The sequence below is a fragment of the Anser cygnoides genome, chromosome 1, assembly GCF_040182565.1.
Source record: "Anser cygnoides isolate HZ-2024a breed goose chromosome 1, Taihu_goose_T2T_genome, whole genome shotgun sequence".
Classification (NCBI taxonomy): domain Eukaryota; kingdom Metazoa; phylum Chordata; class Aves; order Anseriformes; family Anatidae; genus Anser; species Anser cygnoides.
In genome coordinates, this window is record NC_089873.1 from 60,945,820 (window position 1) to 60,960,897 (window position 15,078).

Consider the following 15,078-nt stretch of genomic DNA (forward strand, 5'->3'; position numbering starts at 1 on the left):
TCCTACCAACTCTCTTGTGTTTTGTAACAATTTGCTCGCAGCCTACAAGACAAAGCCTCCAACTTGCTCAGAGAAAGCTCTTGAAACTGCCCAGCCTTTGAAAATGCTGATCTTTAAATTAACACATTGATAATGATTTTGGCCATCGGTTATTGACAGATGCAGTGTAATTAAAAAAAAAAAAGTGCATATATAGATAGATAGATGGATCAGCTGCATCCTTGGGGATCAACAGGCACAGGGTTGAAACGTCCCTTAGTATACTACATCTCTATGAACTGTTTGGCACAGGAACCCATATCCACCACATTCAATTGAAAGTCATTAGCGTCTGACTAGATACAGTAATTCCTTCCAAACCAGACAATATATTTTTCAATCAAAAGGTCTTTGCTAAGCAAGGAAAAGATAAAAAAGACACTGTAATGATCTTCTCAGAAACCTTGAGAAAGGACCTTTTCAGCCTCAGTTAGTGGTTGTGTGGTATGTATGCCAGCACCAGAGCTAACCAAAACAACAGGAGTTGGGTGGGTGGGTGGGTGGACAGAGGGCACACATACGCGCATAAAATTTCTATCACGCAAGAGCAATTTCTCCCGTATCATCACAATCCTGCAAACAGCATCAATTTTCTTTTATTTACATAACCAGTGCAAGCAGCGTCAGAGAAAGATTTATGGTGCTGCTTGGGTTTCTGTGTGGGTTAGTTTTTTTACACTATCAATATTATGTTTAGCAACACTTTTAGCCAGAAAAAGGTCCATGTCAAAGTCAAGAGGTAAGAGACTTATTTCTAACTTTTCTCAGGTAGGAAAGAAAAAGAACAACATGCTTTATCACTGGTCTAAACAATGCAAGCCAAATTCAGCCTAAGAATTTAAAGGGCGTATATTGGTAAACCAGCTTACAGGAGTTATTTAAAAGTTCATAATTTCTTGGTTTACAAATTAGACAAGTTTTCTACGTAAACTTTACCGAAACATTTTTAAATTTTACAGTCAGCTCTATAACTTGACACAAAATAACATCACCAAGAAAAATAACCAGTCGTTGCCACCAACAACTGGGGCAAGATTCCTGACTGTTAACTATCTCTGTTTAAAGACAATTTTTCAGAAGAACTGAGCAGCTAAAATATTTTGCTTCTTTGCAGAAAGAGTCAGCTACGTTACAACACTATCTCCTCAAAGCTCTGAGTTTAAACCTGAACGATATCATGGGTCTAAATGCTTGGACACAAAAAAAATCACCTTGAGAAACTCATTCACAAATACAAGACTTAAAAAATTGATTAACTACTTACAAAACTGATTAATTTTCACATGGTGGTAAGTAATATTTCTACTGTCCTTTTCTTTCTGCTCCTTAACGTTACTAGGGCAATTGCACAAAGCAAAGGGAATCAAGTTCTCAAGTAATTTTAAGACCCTGTTTTAACGATACAGTAAATCCAGTTTTAGACAAGAAACATTTGATCAAAACCATCTCAGCCACACAATCCAGAAGTGTTGATCTGGTAAGAGTAAAACAAGCTCTGTTAATTCCAAATTGTTAATATGGAAAAGCGAACTTTGAACCAGACCGGGTACAGCTTGCCTTCTCCCGATAGCATAACAGAAATGGTATAAGTTACTCCAATTAATTAAATTAAAACTGTTTTGCATGCCCATCCTGGTCCAAATTAGATCTGTCTTGAGGATTGATCCAGTGCTGATGAACACGAGAGTACAGCCTGCATAGCCTAACGATAGATGCTGGAGTTGCATACACAGGCTGCAGGTTTTTTCCAGAAACTCAGGACAATGTATCTACCACAGAACGAAGATAAACAAGACTAAACCAAGGTGGTGTCATAAAATACCTTCAGGGTCAGTAGCTAACATCCCCAATGTAAAAGTTCTATTGTTTTTACCCAAGGTTACTTCCTTGGCTGCCAGAAGTCATTTGGCTAGAGATGGGATAAGGGGGTTGCTTTGGGGACTTAGCACGATCTATCCATGGATGAGCTCAGTTATGTTTTGCTTCTCTTCTTAGAAGATGTTTGTTCCTAATCACATATATATAAATACACATGTATGCATATGTGTATACATACATGTATACATTCAGGCTGTTTACATAAAAACTCTTGGGAGCTTTTTGGATGAGAAGCCACAGTATTTTCCCATCAGTTCTAAACCACACTTTGTGAGGAAACAAGAAGAGGTGTTGCCAAGTTTTATCGCTTCCCCCCACACCAGCTCCAAGTTCCTCCAAGTCTCAGAGGCCACTGACTATCTCCCCGCAAGGACAAATGCTATTCCTCCAGGCCCTAGCTGAGGAACATCTGGCTTAGCCCCCCCCCTTCCTGTACAGAAGGGAGGAGATGAGCAGCAAGATGCTGCTGAGATAAGAGGCACCTGCAGCTGCCCCTCTGCCAGGAACTCACCTGCAACTATTCCTGACCACATGGGAGCTCACTGTGCACTTTCTCTGCCATGTCCTCATCCAGCACGCTCTGATCTGTTCCATGCCTGGTCTCCCTCCGTGGTGCTGCTGGTCTCACCCCTCTCTACCACGGCTTTTGGCCATTCACTTGAGCCTCTGAACTGTTCACTAAACAAAAGCAGGAAAGTAAGAGGTGTCAACAGCCAAGGGCTTTCAACAGGCTAGAAGGGCCACTTCTCATGCCTTCCACCAGGCTTATTCCTCCAACAGGCTTGTACCTGGCCACAAAGCCACTCCAGCAGTAGACACAAGCTCCTCACAGGCACAGGCATATGAAAGCACATGCAGAGCAGCAAACTCCAAATAAGCCTTTTGGCTGTGTCCTCATCCCCGCCTGTTTATGAGGCACTCAGACTCACTCAGATTATTTCTGCCCCTCATCCTTTCACAGACAATAGTCCGAACCCATTCAGAATAAAGACATAGCATCTGCAACTGCAGAGTTCCTTCAGCATATCCTCTTGCATTGCTAAACTATATGCTATGAAACGACCAAATAACTCTATTAGTAATCTATTTATTAGTAATCTTATTATTACAGAATTGTAGAAGAAAAATAGTGGAGGTAGTATTTTTTGTTTTTTTCAGTGGAGCTGCCACTGTCTGGAGGAAACCTGTGTTCTGCACATACAAAGGCACACACGTATTTCATATGGTGCATTGCAAGCCGCACAGAATAGAAAGCAGCTGGAGGAAAATGGCTATAGAGAAATGGTTCTCTTGGGCATCATCTGTTGATTTGTTTTGTTTATAGAAGGAATGAGATTTTTATCTCTGCTCAAAATATAAAATGCTTCCATGGCACTGAGCTTGCTGCTTGGCTACACTCTCACTCAGGAACGTAAATAAAAAGGGGGGAAGGAGGGAGAAAAGGCTTTGCTGCACAAAAGCCCCAGAAATGTCAAAAATTAAGTAGAAAAATGTCCATCAGTGATATAGTCAAGGCTTACAAGAGGAACTGAGTCACTAGCTGTCATGGAAATGAGGTCCTCCCTGCAGTGCTTGTTAATAGCTCACTTCTACTGAAACTGAGGAAGCAGGTTAAGGGACAAACCACTCAAATCCCAGATCTCAAATCGCAGCCTGCATCCTGGCTGAACGAATAGCCTTACACTGTAAATACACCAGTCCTTATGGCCTTTGAAGACACAGATTCTTATGGTCCTACAACCACTGTGTACCCAGAGGAATACTCCAGCCTCCCTCCACAACCTTGCTCTGGGGAGGCCTCCTCACTCTAGGACTGACACCCAGGATCTGATCATCTTTCTTTCAACAACAGAGCTCTGTGCCCTAGAACACCAGACAGCTGGCTTTCCACTCCAGTTGATATGACTTCCATTTGTATTAAGAAAAAGTCATATTCTCAGGAAAGAAAATAAGTTGTGAAACCGCTAATTAACTACTGCTAATAATTTTAAACTTTAGAAATGTAACTACTGTGCATTGTATCCAAAATATGAAAAACTAACTCAAGTCTAAACATTTCTGGTAGACAAAGTTTAAAATACAATTCTTCTGAACTCCAAAGACCTCAAGGTGTGTTATCATAGCCAGGAAGAGTTAACATAAAACTGTTGATCATTTATCTTTGTACTACCTATTCTTGGCTCTTAAGAGGAGATGAGAGCAGGCCAGATATATGTCTAGAAATGAAGGTTGCTGAGTATCATTCCAGAACAGCCCAATTTTATTATCTACAGGCTGGATCTGAAGTCTTTCTGGAACCACCAACAGGCGTTTGCTCTCCTTAAAGCTGTGTTGTCTCTCTCAGCCAGAGGTCTGATCTGACTGGCTACTGAGAAAATATTTGGACAACCCAGAATCCCACACTGGATATTGCAATACCTCACATAACTTTTAGAGACATAAAACAATCCAGGATAGTGGTGCTTTACTCACTGAAATCTACTGTCCCTGAGGGTGTTTAAGGAAATGTTGGATCTGGTGCTTAGGGACATGGTTTAGTGGGTGGCATTGGTGGTAGGGGGATGGTTGGACCAGATGATCTTGGAGGTCTCTTCCAACCTTAATGATTCTATCCTTACATAGATGTTTAGCTTCTCAGTGTACCTTCCATTAAGCTTATACTGAGATCTCTTGGAGAGATTGCCGTACCTCAACCCATGATGAGTATTTCAGAGGTTTGTTAAAGTCTTTGGAGAACACACAAATCACATTGATATTTTAAGACTTGGAAGAGGGCCCTTGCAGTCCTGACCACCATTTCTTCTCTCACTCTTTTCCTCCTGCTAGCATGCAACATACTTAGCTGTTCCTTCCTCTCCCAGGGTGGCTATATTTCATGTCTTTCCCACATTTTAAACCACGTGCCTCCACAACCTCTTCATCTTGTTATAGCTCTACTGAGAGGGTGTTTACATAAAAGCTCTTTGGAGCTTTTTGGATGAGAAACCACAAACATACATGCACAGATTACATCAGATTTATTGCTACTGAATAACTTAAAAGAATACTCTGGGTTACAGGTTCAAAACTCTGCCAGTAGTTCCCATCCAATAGCATTCAAACAGAAGGAGCTTGTGATCGTATAGTTACCAATTACCCATCTCTTCTGAAGTCCATTGCCTTTTCATCCTTCCCGTATCCCTCAACTGCCGACAAGTATCACAAGGTTTCTGTCTTCTGAAAGGAACTATTCTTTCCAAGGAAGTAGACTTTGCCTGCACAAGCATATAGCCACTGACCCCATGCCCTCCTGCTCCCAACATATATCTCAGTTGAGTTCCTTTACTCCAGCCTCAACTTTCCCAAACATACTTGGCCTCAATCTGTAACAGCCCCCTTCCACTTAATGTGGAGTCATATCCTTCTGTTCCCGGCCCTCTGTTCCTGTCCTTCTCCAGCCATTGCTGGACACATTCAGCTTCTTTTCCTATTAAAAACAACAACAACAACAACCACCACCAAACCAATATAAGTTTTTGCCCTTTTCACCTGTTTATTGCTTCCTTAGAAAACTATCCCAGACCAACGGTATACATTCTGCAGAGCCATTGAAAGGGCTGGCCATGGAAGAAACTACTATATGGACAATCTCCCATATGTTAGATGGCCCTGCATTAAAATTCTCAGATCCCTGTTGACCTGCAAAGTTACTTCAGCCATAGAAAATGCATGTGAAATGAACAAGCAGATTTTAAAAGAAATTGTCACCAGTTTACACAATGGCGCATAAAGAAAGAGAACAAAGAGACCGACATTGAACATCATTTTCTCAAACTCATTCACCATTTCTGTGAAAGTGAAATAAATGCACTTCCAGACCCAAACCAGAAAATACTTCGACCTTTTTCTGCTGTGAATTATCAGCAGTTAGCACACAGCGAGCTCACCGAACAGTAAACTTTGTCTTCAGTGGGGAAGAAATACAAAAAACAAACCTAGCGAGATAACGGGAAAAAAAACATCTAAGGTATTCAGGTATGCCAAGGGAAACCATTAATTACAATGTCTCAATAATATGTCAATATTGTATTTTAAAATGGTTTTCAGGCAGCTCCATTAAATATTGTATAAAACTTCCCTAAAGAGGAGCAAGACACAGCAGTCAAAGGCATTAGTTAACAGTGAGCCAGCAGTGAGGACAACACAGACCCAACACTGTCATTGATGAAGCCTGATGGAAAGACAAAATGAAACAAAGAATAGTAGGCAGCTTTCTTTTAAAGAGAAATCAGGCTCCCCAAGAGACCCCTCTGAGTCTCAATTCCCTGCACAGACACAGCCTCCACGCAATGGGATGGATTGCCCCACTGCTCAAGCAGCCGGAGCCTTCTCGCTAAGGTAGATTTTTCACTGCCTTCTTTCCTCCTTTAATTTCAATTCCATTTGGTGAACCAAGGACAGTGTGTTAAGCTCCTCATGTTCCTCATATAGTCAGTAGATGGAGGCAGGAGTTCCCAGAAGTTAGTGCAGAGCACCGAAAATTACATTGTGAGGTATCTGCATATTGCCAAGATAAACAAACCAACCTGCCCCAAGCTAAACAGCAGATCAGAAGCTAAACCCAACGTGCTAGTCCAGGAGAGTTAAACAAAACACCAGAGAAGACTCCCAGGCAGAAGCTGCCTGGTGGAGAGGCCAGAGTAATTCCACAATCCCTTGCCAGTCTCTCCTGTCTATGTAACCCACTCGAGATCAGACCCAGTCCGTTCCAGCCCTGCAGGAGGGGAAAGCAGAAATGGGACTGCTTAAGGGCTGGATCCAGCTCCTGTCACCCAGTGGCATTTGCATGCATTAGCTAACCTCACAGCGTTCACTGGTTATGCTCCAGTGGATGCTAGATTTGGATATGATGTCAGAAGAGAGAGAAGTGAATATACTTGTTTCATGAAAAGAAGCTAACTTATCCTTGTAGGTCTACCTTATTCTACAATTAACACTATAATCTCTCTGCACTAAAATCCATTTGTGCTTAAGGGATGAGGAATGAAAGTGTTTAAGCAAAAGTGAAGACCATGAGGAACAAATAGGCTGGAGACTGATGCCTTTACACGTGTGTTAGGATAAAGCACCTTTAAAAAAGAAAAAAAAAGGAAAAAACAGCACAACCAACAAGCACTTGAGGACCTTCAAATAAACACTGCTGGCCATGCAATCTCTAATTTTTTTTAAAAATGAACGTAGGAGGTCTCCGAGTGTTGTAACGAAGGGCAGGCAAGCAAGCAAAAACCAAATTTCCCAGCACTAAAGGCTGAACCACCTTTAACAGGATAACAGAGGTGTTACAACTTAGCCCTTGAGGGAACCCCAAAGAATAAAGCTGAAGATACAACTGCAGTTCTGGAAGACTGTTTTACCTCTCCCCCAAAATAGAGAACCTTGTTTACTTAAAAGCAGCATAATCAGGGCAGCGAGTGAACCTCATTCTGGATGATCAAATCTACCTTGTTTTCAAAGGAAGAAAGCATTTAGTCATTTGTGGTATGGCACTCCTCCAAATTATAATTTAGCAGCTTATGCTGCTCCTTCTCAGGCTCACCTAGAGATGATTTAGCTGGAAGAGGAGGTCGTATATTGCACAGCTGTGGGATCAAATTATGTTTGACGCGTTAGTGGGAATTCCAGATTTGCTTGATGTAAAGCTGCGTGACAAAGACCATTCGGAATCTGTTAGCTTTTTCTGTCATCAACAGCAGTTTGCTGATGTTTCCTGTTGAGTCAGATCCTTCTAGCTTCCATAATGGGCCATTTGAATAAAGGGGAGCAGAATGACTTCCACTGACATAATGGCCATTTTAGGAAAAAAAAAAAAAAACCAGCTGGGGTTAACAGAATATTAAAAAAAAAAAAAAGACGACCGAAAAAAAAAAAAACAACACAAAACTTCCCTGCCTTCTGCCCCTGTGAAACTAATGCTGGAATCAATGCAAACTGAGAAACTACCAAGCTGTAATAAGCAAAGACCCTGCTCCTTCTCAGGCTCACCCAGAGACTTGATATAGCTAAAAGAGAAGGAATCACAGCCTGATAGCCTAAACCTGAAGTCAGCCACTGCTGTGGGAGGGCTACACAAGATGAAAAGAGTTCAGCAGGCAGAGCTTGGTGAACGTGCAGCCGGAGCCCAGCTGCAGCCCAGGAGCACCAACCCCTGAGCACTCACTGTCTGCAAAGCTCTGCTTTCTGACAGCAGGTGAAACAAGCTTGCTTAAACATCTGAGGAGTAGGATGCCTCTCTGAACCTCTCAAGTCAATGAGCCTGACATGAGAGCAGAGAAATACATCATTATGGATGTGTGTTGGTGCTCCATATCCAGGCTTTGGTTTCCAGAGACAGCAGACCTTGTAGCACTGCACCTTTGACGGCTTTAGAGAAAGCCAGAACAGTCTGGGCATACCCACCCACAACCAGTACTTCTTTCTGAAAGGATCCAAGTTTTGTACAGCCTGATGATGGATCTGTCTGGAAGCTATATCTGCATGTGTCAGAGAGAATGACCTGCTCACCCTAGACCTGCACTCAAACCATAAGCATAGGGATGTATTTGATCTCAGTTTTGCCTAACTCAAGCCCAAACAACAAAGTTCTGCAAAACCTGAGCAGAGTTTTATTTGGAGACAGATATACCTAAGCTTTCTCTTTCATAGTGTTTTCCCAAACCACAGATGTGAAGTAATGCCAAACAAGCAATAGCGTTGAAGTCACCTGTATCAAAATACCACTGTCCTGAAATTAACTTGTAACTTCTAAAGTGGCCTACTACAGATACAGTATCAGCCAGTGAACTTTAACGCATTGTCCTCCATGTGTTAGCATCACCTACATTTAAGTGTATGCAAGTGTCCAGGCTTAAGGACAGAATTTAAAAAAGAAGGCTTAGTTTTCATTCTTGTTGATCAGTGACAGTAAATGCTTTGGGTCGGAATTGACTTGTTATGCAATGTGTGGACAGTGTCTCAACCCAGGGCAACCCAAGTCTCTCACTGTCTACGTATTTCTGTTACACGAGTGATCATAAAATTACTTCAATGTAAAAATGGCATCTTTCTGAACAATTTAGCTTTTCAGAAACAGACAAGGACATTACTGGTATATATTTTGCTATGTTTGAAAGCATGCAATTAGACGTGTATCTTACAAACATAAACAAACACCTCCCATCCAACCTCCAAGTTTTTGAAAAAAAACAGGTTTGTTTAGACAAGGGCTTGATAATCCAGTTTGAACACAGGTATCTGAATGCTGTGACAGCTTCTTCATAATGCTAAGCTTATGGTACATTAAACTTTAAAGCGAGATAAACTCCTGCTTTCATTTTATCAAACATCTCCCCAGACGGCAAAAAGAAAGACACAAAACAATGTTTGCAGCTACAGCCAAGCATGGGATACCCAACTCAGCATACACTTGAAAGGAAAATGAACAATATGTTGCAAAGATATACCACTGTACTCTTCAGTACAGTGGATACAGTCAATTTCTCTAATATCATTAGGATTTGTAGATGTTAACCCCACTCCTACCTTAAGTGTTTGTTTTTATTTCATGCCTGAAAAAGAACCCTAAGATTCAGAGATTAAACAAATAGAGACAGCAGTCCTTGGAATTGAGAAAGGAAGTACTTTTAGAAGAAACCGATCTGATAATCAGCTTGGCTAGCAGAAATCATAGAGGGTGGGAACGACATAGACATGAGAGTTTTTTGTTGTTGTTGTTTTTGTTTTGCTTTTTTGTTTGTTTTAAAGAGCACTCAGTGTTGTGTCTCTGGTATCACCAGGCTTTATGTACTCAGCCATATACCACCTTTTTGTTCTCAGTAAAGCAGTAAAATTTCATTGTCTACCACAATAGTAAGGAAGTGGCAACAGCCATTGAAGAATCCATGGTATGAGATCTACGGGAAAACACTTTACAGATAGCAAGTAGCAAAGATGAGGAGGGAAATGGAAAAGTAAGTCCTTCAGAAGTGGAGGACAGCAAGCAGACCTGAGCACATTAGTTACATTAACAGAAGACAGAAAAAGCAGCTTCATGTTTGTTCGCCCTGTTCTAAATCCAAAGAGATTGTGTACCCAAGAAGCTTCTGTTCTCTCCACTCCCAAAATTAGATCGGCTGACTTAAAAAGCCTCTCCCTATAGCAGATTTAAGGCCATATGGAGGATAAACACAGCTTACAGTCACTGAATTAAGGCTGACACAATACACTACCAGAACAATCCTCATATTTCACTGATGATGATACATAAGAAATCAGGTGTGCTGTTAGAGGATATTTTATAAAGAATCATTGATGATCTGAATTGCACTACAAAGTCTAAGGAATGGCCAAAGCATCCAAGTTTCCTCTCAAGACCTGTGTCTTCTCCAGAAGTTTATTTTTAAACCGCTACAGCCTCTCCTCCCTTTCCCAACCAACCCTTGCTTCTCCCCTCATTTCATATGACCTCACCTTACCCAGAAATGTGAAGAGATTGGTCTTATCACAACTTAGCAAGATATCACCTGTCAGCTGAACTGTGATAAATCACAGCTGGCCTCACAATGCACACACTAGCAGCTGCAGAGGCTTAGCTGATGGGCAGCAACTCAAGGGTGTCATTTAAACCACTGAGTACCACCCATCCACAATAATCATGCTAAGGAAATAGCTCAATAACATGGCAGTTGACAACACCATGGTAAATCTAACGCACACTAGAATTGTAACAACTCACTTCTCTACCTACAACTGCCTTCTGTTTAGCCTGAAAGCCTTTTAAAGCAAAAAGGTTGGACAAATTGCCTTCTCTTTGTACTCACAAAACAGTAGACACATTAAAACCCCGATCAATCAGAAGTTACTATCATAACAAACTTTACAACAGCAAATATTAATTCCTCCCTTCCCCTTCTGAAAAGTTACAATGCTGGCAGAAAAAGGCAAGAAAAAAAAAAAGAGGGATTCAGAAGTTATTAAAATATGAGAGTAAGGCTTAGAATAAGGAACTTGAGCAGTTATTACTTTATTACTACTCCTGACATATGTAACACTTGTGTTCTCTAACTCCTAGAAGAGAGACACAATTCTGCATGCAATATGACTGTAATAAAAAAAATCTCTAGAATGAGGGACTTGCCTTTCTATTAGCAACCCCTTACATACTCTTTAACCAATTCCTTGAATCCAAGCTTTCAGCTGAGAATAAAGGAGGCTATGCGCATGAGTTGGATTTAACTCATTCGCTCAAATAGAGCTGCAATATAAAACAGGTTTTAGAAAAAATAGAATCTTATATGAATAGACTGACAGGTTAGAAAAACAAGCATCATGCTTGTAGATATGTTTCAAGCCACTAACTTTATGTGTTCGGTCATTGCATTTTACTGAAATAAATGGATCTGAATAGCTTGGTCAACTAGGCAAACCTACCAATAAGCCCAAGTATGTTGCCCAAGATGCTTCACTGCAAGTTTAAGAAGCAATGCCAGCTTCTCATTGGAAGAGTGGCCTAAAGGCAGCCGTATCTAATAAAGTATCCTGAAACCAACTTGCACCTGCAGATCAATAAGATCAGTTAGCAATAACCACTGAGAGGTAAAGGTATAAAAAATTTCTCCTCATAAAACTCGAGCTTCCTTTACTCAATGCCTTCACAGAACTCATCTTCAGCCAAGAAAGGAGAAACACTGAATGGTGTATCTCTACTGTACAGCAATTTCCCACCTCACTCCTAAATTGGACTTCTTGCAACTTCTATGGCACATACTCAGTTCAGCAGTTGACTGACCACAGTCTGGTTCAAGTTTGATTTCAGTCTGCCATTAGATCCAGCTTTGTTTATGTCAAGACCGGATTCTGCACAGAGCTCCCATGTCTTCCCTCCAACGGGAAGAACAGCCTTCCTTAAAGTGAGCCCTAAAGCGAGGCTCTGGAGAAGCATACACCAGAACACACAGTACATTTGCACAGAACAGTTCTGTTTCGTCACAGACCTTAGCACATCTTGACATTTACTACTGAGGAGCATCAGGCTCTCCCAGCCACCTAACAGGCTGCCAGAGCTCACCAGCCCATGTGCTGCATTTCTGAACTGTGCCTCTGCCTCTGGCCTCTCTCCCACCACTTTAAGCTTACACACATCCACGGGTCAGCAGTTTAACAGCGTGGATTTACTGAAAGATGTAGCCTTGCCATTTTTTTTCCCCAAATAAAGTTCAAAGCCAGTGTAACTGACTTTTGTGATTATTTGAGCCAGAGTTTTGAGCAGATCTTATTAAGAAAGCAGGCTCATCTACCTACCTGATATGGCAATGCACATCAAATAGGGGCTTGACTTGACTCTTTTTTTAATCTCTCTAGACTCTCCCTTGACAAACAAGTTGAACAAAGTTTGACAGGATCAAAGAATAAAGAAACATGAACAGAAATGATCCACCGCTTACACTGCTACAACAATTGTGCTGAACTCATGGTGCCATCATTACTTTCTTCTAGATTAGCTTTGTGTTTTATTATGAGGTTCTTTTCCTGCCACTGTCCCTAAAACCTTTTCTCGAACATACATATAAATGAGGAAATAAAAAAAACTTTTTTTTTCTCCTGACTGGAAAGCAGGATTTGAAAAGGTATTCAAGTAAAAACAGCCAGAAAAGCATTCCCAGATCAGCCAATTTAATTTCCAAAATAAATTATCTGGACAGGGCAGTATTCTTCCCCCCCTCATTTCAGCATAGCTCATTGTAATACTTACTGCGCTTACCAGTAGGGCAGCTGTTATTCTGATTTGTATCTATTACTCAGTGTGGAAAGAGCAAGAGAAGAAATTCAAGCAGCAGTTAAAGTGCCTGTAAACCTAAGCCAAGAAAACTGGCAAGTGACAAGTGTGCAGCATAGTACAAAGAGTCCAACAAGACCCTGCAACAAGTACTGTTTCTTTCTGACCAGCACCAATGTTCCTGCTGCCTGCAGAAATTAACAAGAAACTAACAGTAATAAGTTCTTAATTTTGATGGCAACTTTTGTGAACAGTTTGTTTGTAAAGCACTTAAGAGAAAATATTGCAAGGAGACAGAACTCTTTAAACAGCAACATGAGTTTTGTGAGCATTCATTTCAACCTCTGCATCCAAACCTCCTCGTCCTCCACATCCCTTGCAGCCAATTATCTTCCAATTTCACCTCGAGAATAGAAAGACTCCGTAGATGTTGGGGGAACTTCAGCAGGCTTTGTGTGTGACGCACAGCCCACATCATTGTTATCACTTACCAGTACAGCAGAACCATGAAGACCACCAGCAAAGCCAGAGTGAGAGTTGTGCTGTTCATTTCTGTGGAGGAAAACGCCAGGAGATCTACGAGCTCCATCTTCCTCTGCTACAGTGCCAGCCTTGAATGGTATGAGTGTGTGTGTGCAGGGGAAGGTCTCCTCAAGAGCTGATAAAGCCTTTCACAGCTATATGAATGACATCTGCAACAAAAACAGGAACCAAGAGAGAGAAATACAGCAAGTCAAGCACCAACTGCAAACCTTTCCTGTTCTCATCGACTGCACACTCAGAGAGAAAACTTGAAGGTTTACTGAATGGGTAATATGTAGCAATTCCTCCCCTCCCTCTTGCTGACCGTCATGTCAGTAAATATTTACACATCCACTGCTTAAGACATCAGTGTGGTCAAATAGGTTCTTAGATATCAAGTGTGGGAGACTGGGGAAAATGTGGGGAAAAAGAAAGAGGGGCGGAGAGCCTGACCACGATACAGATTGCGGAAGAAGAATACAAGACTCATCAGTGGTGCTCTAGCATACAAAGAGTGGCATTCTGTGAAGTAGCAAAAACAGAGCATTTCTGCAATAGACAATTTCATTAGCACTAAATCTCCAAACCAGTTATACTTTAAAAGAACGGAACCCAATAAACTTTAAATTTTCCCAGCTAAAAGGAGGAACTAGGGAAAACCTCTTCTAATGCCACTACTACAAGACTCATATAGAAAGAGAAAGTAATGAGCACAAAACCCAACTGTAGTACCAGGCATGTCAGTCAGGTCAGCCGCACTAGTCGATTCGCTCATGCGGCACTGTTTGACTGGCTCATCTCAGTTTCACAGGTACTACAGCACATTTTCCTGGCTCAATGCAGTGCCCCCTTTGGAATTACCATTAACCAGCCTCTCCAGAGATACAGTACAGGGGTAGGCAGAGTATCTCTAGTATCCAGATTAACATAAATATAAATACAAACATTGAAGCACATCTACGAGAGAAGACCATCAACCTGTCACACACAAAGTTAGTTAATACCAGTATAAAAAATATTCCAGATTGCAACACGAACTGCTGCAGCTTGGGGTAAACACTTGCCCATGACAAAATTCCCTGAAACTATGCAGTATATAGTTTGTTACTTATGAAGCTACAAATACCCGTATATGCACTGCAGCCTTCCCATATATTCCGTACAGCCTGTTTGAAAGTTAAGGAAACTAAAACTACTCCAAAAACCTAGGTTTGTGAATTACATGGTAACCTTGAAAAACAGTCTGCAACATCTGATTCCCATAACACACCAGATGAAGAGCAGTTTCTTCTCATACAACCCCAAGATAATAGCTTAGATTTAATGTGCAAGGCTCCTCCAATATCACTGTATTACATTTCCTGCTCTTATCAGAGAAGTTAATAATATAGGTATCAAAAAAGTAAAGTCTCTAACACAATGGAGTTTAATTTTAAGAAGATTTGGCTCTACTCTAACTGAATCACTGCTATTTTGGTTCTCTGTGCTTCACAACTGCATTAATTCCCTTCCAGCCTCAGATCCTTGCAGAATAAGTAAAAGGTGGTAACCAGCTCATCAGCTCCACAGAATAGCACAGTAGATCACAGAAAACCTTGCTTATTGTATTAACATTGCTATTGCTATTCTGGGTCCATAACAGCTCTGCCAGTTTACTGCTGCCAAGTTCTCCAAGAACATTTGCAATAAGATTCAAAACCAGTGACGCAAGGAATTAATCAGTGGGCACAAGCCAATCCCAACCAGCAACTGATCCTGTGGGACTTTAAGAAAGAAAATAATTTTTTAAAGTCAAATAACTATATGCATTAAAGTCTCTTCAAAAAAAAAAAAAAAAAAGAAAGAAAACC

At 41.1% G+C, this 15,078-nt stretch overlaps 1 protein-coding gene across 3 annotated transcripts in view; it reads right to left on the reverse strand.

Annotated features, from left to right (window-relative positions):
- Positions 1–15,078, reverse strand: part of TBXAS1 (thromboxane A synthase 1) — a 247,195-nt gene that overhangs the window by 217,854 nt on the left and 14,263 nt on the right. For all 3 annotated transcript variants that reach the window (XM_013173135.3, XM_013173133.3, XM_066997785.1), the window contains one exon: positions 13,198–13,398. In XM_013173135.3, coding sequence (XP_013028589.3) covers positions 13,198–13,295 — 98 coding nt within the window. In that variant the 5' untranslated portion in view covers positions 13,296–13,398. The remainder of the gene's footprint in view (positions 1–13,197; positions 13,399–15,078) is intronic.